At 45.7% G+C, this 17,578-nt stretch overlaps 1 protein-coding gene across 24 annotated transcripts in view; it reads right to left on the minus strand.

Annotated features, from left to right (window-relative positions):
- LOC134542275 (voltage-dependent L-type calcium channel subunit beta-2) overlaps positions 1-17,578 on the minus strand; it is a 271,740-nt gene that overhangs the window by 47,174 nt on the left and 206,988 nt on the right. For 3 of the 24 annotated variants that reach the window (XR_010076771.1, XM_063386412.1, XM_063386402.1), the window contains exon 1: positions 12,771-13,003. The exons of 12 other annotated variants lie outside the window; for them this stretch is intronic. Coding sequence is in view for 9 of the 12 variants with exons in the window: in XM_063386412.1 (XP_063242482.1) it covers positions 12,771-12,914 (144 nt within the window). In the remaining 3 variants the exon portion in view is untranslated. Of the gene's footprint in view, positions 1-12,770; positions 13,103-17,578 lie in introns of those variants that run through there. 9 more of the 24 variants (XR_010076768.1, XM_063386406.1, XR_010076767.1 and 6 more) reach the window with 6 other exon arrangements.

Below are 17,578 nucleotides of genomic sequence, written 5' to 3' on the forward strand. Positions count from 1 at the left end.
TTATGAATGATTTATTTGCATTCTAATTCCTTACTTTATTGTTTAATGAATAATTGCAATTAATAGATTCGAATAAACATTCAGCATATCTATTGATTTCCATTATAATTGAAATTTATCTCTATTTTTACTAAATTAATATTAATTTTTTACGTTTATTTATATTAATATTTAATACTGTACTTTCATTTTTTTTTAAATTTAATTGAATTTATTCTATACCAACCGTATTTCTAATATCACTCCATTCCTTTTATTATTTTATTTCTATTAATTATTTGTATGCAATCTTAATGTTAGTTTTTTTATCACGCCAAGTAAGTATAACTTCTCACGCGCGCATACATAAGTACACGTGTCCATTTTATTTAATAAAACAATTTCTACTAGGTGTCTATTAATACGGAAACAGATTCAGCGAAAATTGTAAAATTGCAGCCAAAATGACTGTAACAAGTTCATTATGTGCATATATGAGCGAGTTCGTTATCACAGTTGAGAGTTACGTCGCCCTGATGTGGACAGTAAGTAATTAAGAAGTCGTCCACCTATTTGTAAGGACAGCTGCATATATCTACCTCGAACATGTGCACTAGCAGGTGCCCTTGCTCAGTACTCTATAGAGCCGATATTGTATCTCACTCCAAGCTGTCCATAAAGTCTGAAACTAGACATGGCGATGATGTGAACACTCTGGACCACGCCGGCCAGCCAGAATGCCTCGAGGCAGGCGCCGGACAGTGGGCGAGTCTGTGGACGAGGCGTCCAACTACCCACACTCCCGGGATGTCGTGTACCTACAGTATACCTTAACACAGTTGCGTCAGTGGTCAGGGGAAGCCCTGGAGAACACGAGCTAGGATGTCCGGTCCTCTGGAACACGAGCTCGGCGTGTTACCACTGCAGCAACCCGCTCCACAGCTAACTGAAGCTAAACTCAAGCTAGCTCAACCTCTCCGCTGGTTATAACTGTGCCAGCTGGCGGAGTTAGTTATACGCGTCAAGTACTGAATGAGAATCTAGGGTTTACAGTAGAATTTCAAGAATACCACTGTTAATCTAATTTGCATGAATGACAAACCAATACCAACTGTTAAACATTCGCCGCGGGAGAAATGCAAGTGCAGTGTTGAAGTGGCATCACGCAGATCCTAGGGTGATGTGGTCCCGGTCTGCGAATAGCGTCTCCGTCAACTAACTCTCATTCCGTGGTCGAGCAGGTCACGAGCTGTGACTGTTCTGCAGCACATCTGACCGGAACCACCAGCAGCACTGCGCCTTGCCTCCAAGAGAGCCAATGACAGCGAGGCTAGGAGCAGTCCGAGCCGGTTATGTCCGCCCCAGCTCGTAGCGCGGGGATCAATAAGTGCCGCATGAATGAGCCGCGACCGCAGGGCTGCCCGCATCGCTCCCGCGGTACACTCCGCGAGCTACTGCGTGCGCGCCGCAGGAAGCCTTCCAGCCAGACTCACTGCCATCACTGCTTGTTCACTATACACTGGAGTTGCTTGGCTTCTGGTTGTAACCGTGTATAAGGCGACGACTTCACCGACGATTCGGTCAACCTGCAGTTGCCATCTCCGGGTAGCCGTTACCTACTGATATTATCCTGCCTTTACAAATCTTGCCTGAGATGGGAGTGTTTCCTAATAGGCTGCAGTTGTTGGCCAGTCAGAGAATACTTTTCTTCTGATTGGCTGGTTGGTTTGACCAATCAGAGCTGAGCCTCTGTGATTGGTTGGGACTTCTGGCTAATCAGTGAACTCTTCTCTTCTGGTTGGCTGCGCTGTCTGGCCAGTCAGAGGTGATCTACCTTTAGTTGTATGCAGAGCTTGGTCTTGAAGATTGCTGAAGAGTGGTTCCCATATTCTGCTGAAATTGTATCCATCCTCCCTGTTTATGTTTGACGGGTGTTTAAGTGTTGTTACTGCTCCTCGAATGTATCTTTTCTTGTAATGGAAGAGTTGGTTATTGGTAGAATTGGTAGAATGCAATGCTATGGCTGGTTTCCATGGAGTGTTCTGCTATGGCTGATTCTGTTCACATCGACAAAAATTTTGGTGGAAGTCATGTCTTTTAATGACGTGAGGTACCCTTCAATCTTGTTAATCGGTTTGAGAATTGTTTATACTTCGCGCTTTCTTAGAATTCTTGCCACTTTGTCCGAAACTCTTTTAATGTAAGGAATCAAAGCTTTGTTAAGAAGATGCATATTTTTTGTTCTTCGAGTGGTTTCATGGATTTCCTTATTTTGGATTTTGAGTAACCATTTACTTGAAGAGAAGTTGTGTCACGTTTCATCTCTTCCCCGAGTTTGTCTTCTTCAGAAATAGCTCTAGCTCTATTGACCAAAGTGGAGATAGCTGTTCTCTTCTGAGATAGTGGGTGGTGTGAAGTCACTCGCAGATAGCTGTATGTGTGGGTTGGCTTCCTGTAAATACTGTCTCCTCTCCCCTTGTGGCGAAGACCTCCAAAAAGGGAGTTTTACATCTACTTCAACCTCCATGGTGAATTGAATGTCAGGATGGTTGCTTATCAGGTGTTTTTTGGAAGTCCTCCACCTTATCTTTTCCATGACTCCATATCACAAAGGTGTCATCTTCATATCTATACTAGGACTTGGGTTTGAGTTGGCTGTCATTTATTTCTTTTTCCTCGAAATCGACATGGATATGTTGGCTGAGAGGGAAGAGAGAGGTAGACCATTGCGGCGTCTTCCTGTTGCTTATAGATCCTGTCTCCTTGAATGGGAAGAGAGTGAAAGAAACACAGTGTTCTGAAAGCTTCACCATGTCTTCTCCCAGGTGTGTGAGGGACAGATACTTTGGTGAAAAGCTATGCCACATTAAAGCTGACCAGGAGATCTGTTGGTTGAAGAGAAAGTTTTTTTTAATAATCGAAATGAAATGTGCAGAATTTTCTACATGAGAGGCTGGAATGGGTACAAAAGGTTGGATTAGTGTATTAAAGTATCTGGCTAGTGCATGGATACTATGGGATGAAGAGGAATGTCCTGCTTTGGGATATAAAGTCGGGGTTCTGGCATATTTGACGATAAGATGTTTTCTAGTGTCTTCCTCTTACGCTGACTCGGCGACCAATTTCTTTGTGCTGATTCTTAAATTTCCAATAACCTCAGTTGGTAACTGCTACCTCGATGGTGGTAACTGCAAGATCGACAGAAACATCTGTGCAATCTTCGCCTTCGTGTCGGATGCAACCTAGAAGCCAAGCAACTCCAGACAATGGCCGCAAAAACCTGCTATCCTTATCGGAGAGCAACATCCTCAAGCTATTTCTCACGAGAGTGGTTGTCAGTGAGAGCAGGGTTGCCCGTTGGCTGCCGATAAAACCTCGACAATACCTCGCACAGCACTATGATGTGTGTGCTGTGTACCGTGCTGGCAACGCAGGAGAGCCCCTGGAAGCCCTGCGACTCACCGAGCAGTCGCGCGCTGCGTGCTGCGTGCTGCACGCCACCCAGGGGCAGACACGCCGCGCCGGCCGGGCGATGTCAGTACAGGAAACCAGATAACCGGGTAATGCCTGGGGACTCAGGGAATACCCAGTGTACGTCCAACATAGCGCCGAGCAGAAGGGAGTGCGTGGGTTCGATATTCAGAACCTTAGGTCGACATCAACCAGCGAGTGCAACTCGCAGGAAGTCCCAGCAGGCACGACAGGTCAGAGTCCAAACAAGTACTAACACAGGAAAAGTTAGGCTTCGAGAAATTTTATCAAACAATATCAACCGTAAATTTGCACCGCATCTATCAGTATGTATGCGTATAATAACTGCTACTGATACATAAACACTTGTAGAAAAAATGATACACTCGAATAAAAGATGGTTTGCTGATTATTTAATTTTCTTAAGAAAGAAAAGCATCAGGAAATCAACAAACGGAATTTTAGCATTAATAGATTGCATATAATCAAACAACTAACTATATCATATGATATGTGTTTATGCACTGAACATATCTTACACATTAGTTAGAATAAAAAGAAAGTGTTTAACAAAACGTTTTGTGCTGTCATCATTTGTGGGGGTTTTTTCGTTTTCGTGGTCCATTTTTCTTTGTTTTTCTTCATTTATTGACCATATTCCTGTTATGGAAAATTATGGTGGTGTTTATATCCTGTTGACAACAGCAATTTTTTGCTTAATTTGTGTTTTTGTCTTTTGGGTATTTTTTAGTTTTCTTCTACAGAATAAGTGCTTAGCAATGGCGTATGTCCAAAAGCTTACATCAAGTCAGTACACGCCAAGTACCAGCACAGGTTTATTCATAAAAAATATGCTTTAGTACATCACACAAATTATAAAATAAATATTATTGCTTCAAAAATTTCTTATCTTTTTTTACTTTCCAATTTATGAGGTACCAGGATACGTCAAAAGCGATGCTGTAACAACGATTGCAGCATTAACGTATGTTATGCTATAATCATACAATGAAAAATTATATCCCTGCACTTTACTTTATTGCTGTGCACCAAAACCATTGGCAAGCTAATTTTCAATACAATGTGGAAACAGCTTGTAAAATTTCAAAGATATCTGCGCAGTCATTAAATTATCATTCAGCCTACAAAAAATTAAGGAGCAAAATCCAGCAAGAAAAATATTTTTTGAATACTAAAGCTATCAAAACCAACAACAATAGTTCTTTTTAAAAATGATAAATAATACACTAAACAGTTAAACAAATTCTTTAAATAATTTATCCTAGTAATATTTCATCTCTGAATATTGTTTATAAAATCTCAAGACTTACGTGCACAATCAGGCACCTGCCTAAGATTGTACTGTAATGTCTCATCAAAATATTAAAATAAAAACTACTTTACAGTTATCACGATACAGGTTCCACTACTCGCTGAAGTCGTAAAACTGGAATCCGAACTAGCGCCACTCCACCAGCGGCTGGCAGCGACTAGCGACGCCTGCTGCTCGGCGGGCGAGTAGCAGAGCTGCTACTCGCTCCTCGCAAAGCGCGCAGCGAGTGGTTAGTCCCCCGCAAGCTGCTGGGGCTCGACCCGTGTCGTGGTGGGCTTAACTGCAGATATGCTATTATTGGGGGACCATTCATCATTGCGTAATGTCCATGAAACATACGCACATCGTTACACCAGTTATAACTGGGTGCAGTACATGTATATCACTTGGATGTCTCACGATACGTATTTACGTATCCAATCGTAAATACAAGTGTGCACTTTCGAATTTCACCTAAAAAAAATGCCATTTGTATGTTTGACCCTTTATGCTTGGGCCGTATCAGTATAGTGGTGTTTTCAAAAAACGTAACTGTAAGCTTGGTTACGTAAGTTACGTAAAGAAACGTAGCGGTGTTGTCTCCGCTGTGAAATGTCTCAAGTCCAGACCAGGATGAACACCACCAACACCCACACCGACCGCCGAAAAACTCAACGACCAGACACCGCAACAGTCATTATAAGCCAACCACAGAATATGCTCCCTCCTCACGTAGTTGCATATCATAGTTTCACAAGTACCAAATAACTCTCGTCCAGAGTTAAAGTTTGAAATGAATTTCATCGTCATCAGCGTGAGTCGGCGCGGCGTGGCTGTCCCCTCCTACTCCTTCAGGGCTCCGTTTCCCCCTCCTTTCCAAGTAGTACATTAATCCCTTCCCCTCACTCGCTTGGATCCTCTCCTGCATTACGGCGCATGCGCGTCGCGCTCCCACGCATAGTATTTAAGCTCGAGGGACCAGTGTCTCGGTCTTCATTATGCCAATTTTTAGGTAGCTTATCACTGGATATGTAGGGAACTAGACTGCTAGTTAGGAGACTGAACGGACGACGGCCGGAGGGGGTAAGACGCTTGTTTCTTTGGTGCTGACGGTGGCTCAGCTTAATGTAAAGTCAATTGTTTAAATAAATTTGTAATGATTTTTCCAAATTTGTGTCTCGGCTGCCACCACGTAAATTCACATTTATAAATGTTCATTATTTTCCTTTCTTACGGAGTCGTATCTTTAGTACCTTTTGACTTTCTCTATGCGTTTAGTGCCCTGTCCGGTCCCACCGCTCGTCGTCGCGGGTTTTTTTTGTGTGTAATGCAACTTTCTTTATTTATTGGTAGCTACTTGCTTTCCAGCTCAATCTGAATCATTGTTCTTCCTGTTTGACTCATTTTCGGTGTCAGTAAACTTCTATTTTCTCGCGTGTCATAGTATGAAGATTGCTATTTGACCGCTCGCTCATTGTGGGTAGGTCGTGGGAGGCTTACTTACCCTGGAAAGTAAAGTAGGCTTAACTTGGTAATAAGTCGCGTAATCTTTTGTCTCCTGTAGAGACTTCTTAACAGTTTTGATATTTCTATTTGTATTTTGGCCTTAGTGTAACCTGGTCTTTTCTTACGTAAATGTTTATTGCTTGTGCGCACTTAACGTTCCTAACTTATATATATATATATATGCATATTGATGTTACTATTTATTTCTCATTGTATTCATGCTTGGCGCTTAATTTAACTGTGGTTGTTTGCGCATATGCGTTTCTATGTAAATTTCTTATTATATACAAATATTCTATATTACCTTAACGTAATTTTCACCTGTCATATATATATATTTATATATATATATATAATGTTGTACCTGATTTAAAGACCGTGATTAAGCTTTACCTTTTGTACCTGTAATGTTTTTGGCATATTAATAAATGTGCACATATGTAGTTGTGTTAAAGGGAGTACCTACTTGAGTATCGACATAAATTCGGCCCACCTTTACAGGCCGTCTCTAATCCAGCTTAGAGCCCTTTGTTAGGACTGTTCGATCGCATTTTGGAGGGTTGTCGCCGGTTTCCCCCCCACCCCCACCCTAAAGTTCGTTCGGGACTTTCAATATTTTCCAGCTATGGCTGCGGGACTATCACCAAGTGGCTTTCCTTGAGGACATTCCAAGTCCAGAATGCAGTATCACGTGGTGTGCGATGACGGACAGTGTGGCGTCCTTCGTGGTAGGAGCGTCGGGCGGCGTCGCGACGCCCTCGCGAGGAGAGACTCCGTGCAGACTGCTCCTGTGCCTCTCAGGCGAGTCCCTTGCACACTGAGTTCTCCTCACCTCGGCAATCTGGACCAGCCAGCTGAGATGGCCGACGTCATTTCCTGTCACTTGCGGGTGTTTTATACAGCGGGACACTTCTTTCGGTGGCCTCTAGGTCAGGCGCTGGTGGTCTATCTCGCAGCTTCGAAGATACCAGGCAGCATATCGCCGATACGGCGCCCGTCCACTATGATATGTTAGGGGGGGGGGAATGCACATCACCCCATAACATCCTCCCGTCATAAGCACGTGTACAAGTGTACGAGTCTTCGGAACTAGTTCACAAGGCGGTGCCTGAACCAGCCTTTGCAGCTGGCATTACGTCAAGACAGCCAAAATTTGCGCCTAGTGAAGGCGATAAAAAGTGAAACTTTTGATAAGCATTTGTGATAGCCCATTCCATCCTGACATACGTTAAGATGCGTCATGTTTTTTCTACCAGATATTTAAAATGTAGGGACTTTATTAATAATTATATTGTTGCCAAACCAACACTAGCAGCTACGAGACATCTTAACATTTCTCATGCCAATGAAGGGCAGTTTTACTATATTTGAGGCAACGCACTTAAATAAATAATACCTAATAATAATGTTCTCTCTGATAGTTATTTTAATATTTTAGGAATCCCGTCCGGGAGTGATAACGATTGCATATTAGAACACTTCCATAACTCTAAATATATTTGTTCCAAACCTTAAACTGCAAAATGTTTCCAAATGCATTTTAAACCATGTTATGGAAACAGTTGAAGTACAAATGGATGGAGCCATTCTCGTGCTATCTGATTGGCTGAGGCCGCTAGTGAAGACTTTTCAAGATGTTTTTGTAAATACGAAATTAATTATTTCTGTGCTACTTGTACGAAAGAAAGATACTGTATCTTGTTGATGTTCTGCCACTTCTCAGAATTTTTGGACGTAGGTTATTTTCCTTCTGTTTTGGTATTTAATGCAGGTTAGGCCCCATCTGGGCAAACAAGTTTAAAACTTCAGTAACTAAAGTTTTGCTTTCAGTGAGTATTGGAGTCAGGTTGGACCGGCCTTTTGAGTTGTTTATGGGTTTGGGGTCAAGGGATCACGAAACGTTATAGATCATTTCTCAAAGTCACGCCAAGGCAGTATAGTCGGACTCAGAAAAAAAAAAGTGTAATGGTTTGTGAGAGTTATTTTCTGGGGTATTTTTGGTTTTGTGTCACGTGTTGTCCACTGACGTAAGGCATGCCACGCGTGCCTGGCCGGAGTACAAATTCCATCGCTACCTCCCCCCCCCCCCTCAGTTCCCCACGCATCCTCCTGCCTCGGCGCTGTTATCTATCGCTGAGCGGCCTTGGGAATTCCGCGAGCCGCCGCGCGGAGTGGCGAGAATGGACGCCGCCCTTTTGGACTGTTCGGACATGGAATCGTCCCGGGATAACGCGACGCCAGGCTCCGCGGCAATTCCGAGCGGATTCCGAACGAAGGGAAGTGCGGCATCGGCGAAAAGAGTGAGAGACCCCCCTGAGAGTGGCACGACGCGGAGTTCGACTGGACCGTGAGAGTGCGACCGAGTGGCGCGAGACTGCGTGTGTGTGGACAGGCGCGAGGTAAGGGGCGAACCACTGTTGAGCCCAGCTCCAGTGAGGAGTGTGGACTGCGGAACTAGACAGACTTTGAGTGACTTGAGAATAAACTTTTTAAGTGCAATTATTTATTATTAATGTAAAATTAGTAATTAATAAAAATGTAATAAAACTTATTGGTCTGTCTCTTCGAACCCAATTCTCCCCACATAGAACGTAACGATATTCTTATGTCGCTGCTTTTCCATATGTTAATAATAAAATTCCGTAAATATTTTTTTAATACTAACAGCATTCCTCTATTTACTCTGTAAACAGAGTTTCTAAATTCCTATGGATTGCTGAGAAATGACCGTTCGTATGTTACATTAGATAGCATATGCAGTGCAGCGGTCGTCGCCTTGATGTACTTAATGCGTTGCCGATACCTTGGTGTTTCATATGTAAGAATGTGTATATTTTCATTTGGATATTGTCTCTAAACACAACGTAAATAATAATTTTAAAAAATTCGCATGAATCCATACTGTGCATCAAAACCCAAGCGTCAGCCCTGAAAGGGATTTTTTTAGCAGTACGGAGGCACGAAGCACCGCGTTTTTAAGTGCTATAGCACGTAACCTGACGTATAAAAGGAATTGTTATTATCAAACGTAATAATCGATATAAATTTTAATTATTAATGCATATCAATAAATATTTTAATTTGTTATTTTAAAATAAACAATTTAATTATTTATTAAATCATATAGATAATATATAATGCGAATAATGTATACATACGGGAACATAACCTCACAAACACTACTATTAAAACGGCCACAAGACTACTAAACCTTCCACAGACACTCCCAAAACTGACAATAGAAGCTAATAAGGAATCCAGCTCAAGCCCCTCCGCCGTGGTGGCGCAGCTGGAGGGCCCTGAGGGTCTAACTGACAACTAGCCACTGGCCTCACCTGCGTGAAGAGCTTGTTGTAGCCCTGGCTGTGCTGGTTGTAGCCCATCATGCTGCGGCATGGCCCCGGCTCATGCCCCTCCGCCGTGGTGGCGCAGCTGGGAGCGCCCCGAGGGCCTAACTGACAACTAGCCACTGGCCTCACCTGCGTGAAGAGCTTGTTGTAGCCTTGGCTGTGCTGGTTGTAGCCCATCATGCTGCGGCATGGCGCCGGCTCATGCCCCTCCGCCGTGGTGGCGCAGCTGGGAGCGCCCCGAGGGCCTAACTGACAACTAGCCACTGGCCTCACCTGCGTGAAGAGCATGTTGTAGCCCTGGAAGTGCTGGTTGTAGCCCATCATGCTGCGGCATGGCCCCGGCTCATGCCCCTCCGCCGTGGTGGCGCAGCTGGGAGCGCCCTGAGGGTCTAACTGACAACTAGCCACTGGCCTCACCTGCGTGAAGAGCTTGTTGTAGCCCTGGCTGTGCTGGTTGTAGCCCATCATGCTGCGGCATGGCCCCGGCTCATGCCCCTCCGCCGTGGTGGCGCAGCTGGGAGCGCCCCGAGAGCCTAACTGACAACTAGCCACTGGCCTCACCTGCGTGAAGAGCTTGTTGTAGCCTTGGCTGTGCTGGTTGTAGCCCATCATGCTGCGGCATGGCCCCGGCTCATGCCCCTCCGCCGTGGTGGCGCAGCTGGGAGCGCCCTGAGGGTCTAACTGACAACTAGCCACTGGCCTCACCTGCGTGAAGAGCTTGTTGTAGCCCTGGCTGTGCTGGTTGTAGCCCATCATGCTGCGGCATGACCCCGGCTCATGCCCCTCCGCCGTGGTGGCGTAGCTGGGAGCGCCCCGAGGGCCTAACTGACAACTAGCCACTGGCCTCACCTGCGTGAAGAGCTTGTTGTAGCCTTGGCTGTGCTGGTTGTAGCCCATCATGCTGCGGCATGGCCCCGGCTCATGCCCCTCCGCCGTGGTGGCGCAGCTGGGAGCGCCCTGAGGGTCTAACTGACAACTAGCCACTGGCCTCACCTGCGTGAAGAGCTTGTTGTAGCCCTGGCTGTGCTGGTTGTAGCCCATCATGCTGCGGCATGGCCCCGGCTCATGCCCCTCCGCCGTGGTGGCGCAGCTGGGAGCGCCCTGAGGGTCTAACTGACAACTAGCCACTGGCCTCACCTGCGTGAAGAGCTTGTTGTAGCCCTGGCTGTGCTGGTTGTAGCCCATCATGCTGCGGCATGGCCCCGGCTCATGCCCCTCCGCCGTGGTGGCGCAGCTGGGAGCGCCCTGAGGGTCTAACTGACAACTAGCCACTGGCCTCACCTGCGTGAAGAGCTTGTTGTAGCCCTGGCTGTGCTGGTTGTAGCCCATCATGCTGCGGCATGGCCCCGGCTCATGCCCCTTCGCCGTGGTGGCGCAGCTGGGAGCGCCCCGAGGGCCTAACTGACAACTAGCCACTGGCCTCACCAAGTGAAGAGCTTGTTGTAGCCTTGGCTGTGCTGGTTGTAGCCCATCATGCTGCGGCATGGCGCCGGCTCATGCCCCTCCGCCGTGGTGGCGCAGCTGGGAGCGCCCCGAGGGCCTAACTGACAACTAGCCACTGGCCTCACCTGCGTGAAGAGCTTGTTGTAGCCTTGGCTGTGCTGGTTGTAGCCCATCATGCTGCGGCATGGCGCCGGCTCATGCCCCTCCGCCGTGGTGGCGCAGCTGGGAGCGCCCCGAGGGCCTAACTGACAACTAGCCACTGGCCTCACCTGCGTGAAGAGCTTGTTGTAGCCTTAGCTGTGCTGGTTGTAGCCCATTATGCTGCGGCATGGCGCCGGCTCATGCCCCTCCGCCGTGGTGGCGCAGCTGGGAGCGCCCCGAGGGCCTAACTGACAACTAGCCACTGGCCTCACCTGCGTGAAGAGCTTGTTGTAGCCTTGGCTGTGCTGGTTGTAGCCCATCATGCTGCAGCATGGCGCCGGCTCATGCCCCTCCGCCGTGGTGGCGCAGCTGGGAGCGCCCCGAGGGCCTAACTGACAACTAGCCACTGGCCTCATCTGCGTGAAGAGCTTGTTGTAGCCCTGGCTGTGCTGGTTGTAGCCCATCATGCTGCGGCATGGCCCCGGCTCATGCCCCTTCGCCGTGGTGGCGCAGCTGGGAGCGCCCCGAGGGCCTAACTGACAACTAGCCACTGGCCTCACCTGCGTGAAGAGCTTGTTGTAGCCCTGGCTGTGCTGGTTGTAGCCCATCATGCTGCGGCATGGCCCCGGCTCATGCCCCTCCGCCGTGGTGGCGCAGCTGGGAGCGCCCCGAGGGCCTAACTGACCACTAGCCACTGGCCTCACCTGCGTGAAGAGCTTGTTGTAGCCTTGGCTGTGTTGGTTGTAGCCCATCATGCTGCGGCATGGCCCCGGCTCATGCCCCTCCGCCGTGGTGGCGCAGCTGGGAGCGCCCCGAGGGCCTAACTGACAACTAGCCACTGGCCTCACCTGCGTGAAGAGCTTGTTGTAGCCTTGGCTGTGTTGGTTGTAGCCCATCATGCTGCGGCATGGCCCCGGCTCATGCCCCTCCGCCGTGGTGGCGCAGCTGGGAGCGCCCCGAGGGCCTAACTGACAACTAGCCACTGGCCTCACCTGCGTGAAGAGCTTGTTGTAGCCCTGGCTGTGCTGGTTGTAGCCCATCATGCTGCGGCATGGCCCCGGCTCATGCCCCTCCGCCGTGGTGGCGCAGCTGGGAGCGCCCCGAGGGCCTAACTGACAACTAGCCACTGGCCTCACCTGCGTGAAGAGCTTGTTGTAGCCCTGGCTGTGCTGGTTGTAGCCCATCATGCTGCGGCATGGCCCCGGCTCATGCCCCTCCGCCGTGGTGGCGCAGCTGGGAGCGCCCCGAGGGCCTAACTGACAACTAGCCACTGGCCTCACCTGCGTGAAGAGCTTGTTGTAGCCCTGGCTGTGCTGGTTGTAGCCCATCATGCTGCGGCATGGCGCCGGCTCATGCCCCTCCGCCGTGGTGGCGCAGCTGGGAGCGCCCCGAGGGCCTAACTGACAACTAGCCACTGGCCTCACCTGCGTGAAGAGCTTGTTGTAGCCTTGGCTGTGCTGGTTGTAGCCCATCATGCTGCGGCATGGCCCCGGCTCATGCCCCTCCGCCGTGGTGGCGCAGCTGGGAGCGCCCCGAGGGTCTAACTGACAACTAGCCACTGGCCTCACCTGCGTGAAGAGCTTGTTGTAGCCCTGGCTGTGCTGGTTGTAGCCCATCATGCTGCGGCATGGCCCCGGCTCATGCCCCTCCGCCGTGGTGGCGCAGCTGGGAGCGCTCTGTGGCGCCGCACGCACGCCACACGCAGTTACCATCGAGGGCTGCACAGCCGCGCTCTCGACTCAGCTCGTAGCGCCCCACACGCCACCGTGCCTGCTCTCGCCACACTGCGTGTGTCTGGCTCGCCACTGCGCGGGCGCGTGTATCGACCAGTGTTGCCGGCTCGTCCATTCCGCGCGGGAGGCGGGCAGCACTTTCCCCCGTGGCTCGGCGCCACACTTCCGTGAACACGACCATAACACGTGTGTGCATGCCAGCGATGGCCACGCCAATCTTTAACCGGCCAATCACGTAACAAGGCTGAGTTATATACGTCGCGGTAAATGCAAATTTGTAAAGAAGCAACAAGCAATAAACACTAGAAAACTATGGTTTTTGAAAACACTCAAGCCGCCAGACGTCACCAACACAACTTAGTATTGTAAAACTGAAGTAAATATTTTCTGCGGCGTCCTTCATTTCCTAAATAATATTTTTTACTTAAATTTTGAAATTATTTCTAAATATTTACTTGTTTTCGGAACACTTTACTTCTAAAACTGTAACGTATGCTGGAACGCAGGAGTCGAAAATTGGTATTTTCTTTCGTGGCTGTTTTGGGTATGGTGTATTTGAAACGCTGTTAATTAACATTTTGCGTCTCGCATATTTCACTATTATTGCGTGGTTTATAAACCCGGCTATTGTCGTCGCTATAAACATACACACAAAGCCTGTCGCGCACAGAACCTCTTCCACACGTGCCTGCTGCGGCTCTGCATCGGTTTTAATGGCAACTACCTTGTCTCTACGCCTCAAACAAGTTACACTGTCAGTCGTTATGACAGACAACCTATGTAATATTTTCATCTATCCTAGAGCGTGGTGACGCGATGGTATTAATAATTGGACTTGTATTCGGATGTTTCTAAGCCCCAATCTGATTCCTGTTCTCCATTGTTGTAAAAATCTATCCATGGTGCCTTAAAGCAGTCCGTTATCGAATCGTTTCCCATTATTTAGTGTGTGTAGTCAGCGCGTTTTCGCCTGTAATAAACTACTGTTCCCGCGATGGGACATAAAAAACATATACATGCATATATTTTTTCCCCATTAGATCGTCTCTGCGTGTGAATGATCTTCAGTGTACATACGTATGGAAGTTACGGTTCTGGTACAAAGCGAAAGAACATATTGTAGTAGTTGCGAAGAAAAACAATTTTTTTAAACTTTTTTCGGTGTCTATGGTTTATCTGACATAATTTTTACTAAGGTCTAATGATATAGGTACAGTTTCCACTCTAAACTACATTTGACATATCGAGAGTTAATTTTCAACGAACGTAAGTGAAACCGTTAAAAAATTATATCATTTAAAACATTGGGTCATTGTGGAAATAATGTTATGGCTTGTTTTAAATCAACACAGCACACTAACCGACTACGTAAGCACCAAGTTTGAACCAGGCATGAATTATGTAGTAGCTCGCTTCAATACACGAACACATAAAGTAACATAAAAATTTTCACCAAAATTTTCGGCGAAAGTAATTTCGTATACAACGTGAAACACATTATAGGTCATTTCAGCAGAACATCTATCAACCAGCTACAATTGAGGCACCTTTTGACTACCTGTTTGTTTTCGCACCATGGAATGGATAACCCCGTCGGAGGGGGGGGGGGGGAAGTAGAGAGGGCTAGAAGTGAAAACACGGCTGGGTTTTGTTATTGAATCGTGCTGGCATTAATACCTTTATTGAAAACGAAATAAATACTTTTATGCCCTACCCCATTAGTTCTTTGCTGGTCGCAATTCTCACTTTATTATTTCCCATTTACAATGACCCGGTTGTATCCGTTTGGATGATGGGTCTCAAGCCTCCAAATTAGAGATCTTTTCCTGGTCACGTAATACTAACATGATGTCGTTGTCATTTACTGCTGTTAGCAGTTTTAAAAACAAGAGCAGGTCGCCAACATTTGTCTCTGTAATATCATTCTGGTTTATTCGCACGTCTATCGCTTCTGGCGTGTTTGAGTGTTGTTGTGTTGGCAGCGCCGCGCCCCCTCCCTAAACCCTCCTCACTTCCTCTTCAACCGTCACCCAGGATGCGTGCGGTCAATACGCCCAGTTCAGTTGGCGCCCTGCGACTGCCGCTGTGAGCCTGTTCGAGCATGCCAGTTCTTGGTGTGTGAACATCTTAGCTCTCGGTATACGGCATTCGGTGGGAGGAATTTCGTGAATGGGTAAACACGGTGCTGCCATCTGCGAAAGTCTCAGAAATGTCGAAAAACTGGCGTATCCACGTGATTCATCGTATATATTATCTTACGCGCACATCTGGTTATTGGTGTGCAAAAAAAAAAAACTTTACAATAGTACAACACAAACCTTACAAGGACAAACGCAAATTTTCATTGAAATTATTAAATAAAAAATAAAAAATATAAAACAACGTTTTTAAAAACAGCATAATAATAACAAATAATTTATTCTAGCCCCGTAAAACTTTATAATCCCATACAGATTGTCCTAAAAATTTGTGATTGTTGATTTATAACACCTATGAGTTAACTTGTAAATTTTAAAACGAAAAACTGTTGTGTGAGTTTTATCAACGACAGCTACTCCCTACACGAACCCCCCCCCCCCCCCCCCCCTCCTACCCCACTTACGCCCTATAACCGTTTTAAAACTTACAAGTTAATTCATAGGTGTTAAAAATCAACAATCACAGATTTTTAAGACAATCTGTATGGGGCTAGAAATATGTATGGGTTTATAAATCTTTACGGGTCTAAGATAAATTATTTTATACTTTTAGTCCGTTTGAAAAACGTTTTTAAAATCTTTTTTATTTAATTATCATTGAAGTTACACTTCTTTAGGCGCGTTATGAAAAAAAATGATGACAGTGAATTTTTACGATGCGCGCGCACCATGCAACGAAATTTGTACAGGATGAAAAAAAGGCTACATTCAAATAAAAAATATAAATGTGCATTGGAGTTCCGCTAGGCAACAGACGATGTTGCCGGTGACGCAATGAGCTCGTTGCATGCACGCCCCGTCAAAAAGAAAGTGGCAGAAAAGGACATGGCGAGTCCATTGTTGTCGTCGCTGGCTGCAGCTAGTTGCTGAACCCGATACAGGTGTCGCCACTAGCGGTCCCTCTTGTACTACGTCGGGCACAGGATGGTAAAAGTAGTTCTGATTCACAACTCAGAGGCGCGCAACTGTACAGGCGGAATATGGACACAAAAAACTGTGCGGTTGGAAAATGCCAACATAAAAAATTAAGTTATAGATATAAAGAAAACATATAAATTTCTAATATAATTACTGTAATAAAAAAAAAGAATTCTAAATACTTTCTTAGTTCAGAATTTATGGAATGGTGTATTAACGGAATTGTGTATTGAGGATAATTGCAAAATATAATATTTTGTAAAAATTTTTGACAGTTTTTATTTATGTTGGTAGCGATGAAATAAGCATGGCTGCCATGTGCACATGTGTTTTTATGTAATTGAAACTGAGGTTATGTTTTTCAACACATACTTTGCAGCAATGCAGTTTTTAAGTTTTTGAATACAATATATAAACCACTTTAACATAGCGTTTTGGTTGTTCCGTATTGTAAAATTGAAGGTATAAATATTTATGGTGAAATTTCCCAGCAAAAAAAAAACATCGTTCCTAACATTTTCTTTCGAAAATGTAACAGTTTTTAGGTTGTTAGTTTGTAGATAAATACACACATTTCGCTGATTTCCAAAGAAAATAAGAGCGTTAGTTATAGCACTGATTTGCGACTCGCTTTGTGTTCACAACCACACAATGTACAGTGTAGGCATGGGGACAAGTCCTGCAAATGGGAGGCTGACTTTATTTCTGTCACGGGCGCACGGCAGTATAGCAGGGCGGCATTATAGCGGGAGTTTAGAATTTTTTATACTATCAATCATAAAATTAAACAAAAATTGAGCACGTGCCCAGCGCCCGCTGTACAGTTACACAAAATTGTTCACTTAACCAAAGACATATGGACGCTATACCATAGTAAAAAAACTCTACGGAATGTATTGCATTAATATATAAATATATTAATAAACTGTGTACCAACTTCGCATAGGTTGTGTATGGTCTGCTATGCACTCTCATATATTTTATGTGAATCAATTTTAAGAGGAGACGTATGTCACCGCCATCTTGAATGATGTACTCGCAGTACAAAATTGTGTTACACTCGACAGGGTATCTTTACGTACTTTATGTATCACGAAGAGTTAACACTGTGCATTGCAGTTAGTCAGATGTCTCACACTCAATTTTGTCTCATGTCAGTTAAAACCCCCAATACATTAAAACAAAAGTTTTAACAATTTCTCGTAATGAAAGACAACACTTAGCGAGAGTTAAAATGTGTTCCGGTGGTTATTTCCTGGCTGATTGTTTGATATGGAGATTTATAATGTTAAAAATAGAATATAGTACTTTTTTAAACACTTACACACCAAAATATCGATTGAAATACAGAGAGAAAAAAAAGTACAAATTGAAGAGAAAGTGCCGTACGCAATTTTCGAAACTAAAACAAGCGAGGAAATCGTCTTCCGCTGCGTGGTACGGATTTGTTATATTCTAAATTAATGTATAAAATATTTTTAAAAATCAGAAATAGCTTTTTTTTAATTTTTTTTTTTGTGGTCTTCA

Source organism: Bacillus rossius (genome assembly GCF_032445375.1).
Source record: "Bacillus rossius redtenbacheri isolate Brsri chromosome 4 unlocalized genomic scaffold, Brsri_v3 Brsri_v3_scf4_2, whole genome shotgun sequence".
Lineage (NCBI taxonomy): Eukaryota > Metazoa > Arthropoda > Insecta > Phasmatodea > Bacillidae > Bacillus > Bacillus rossius.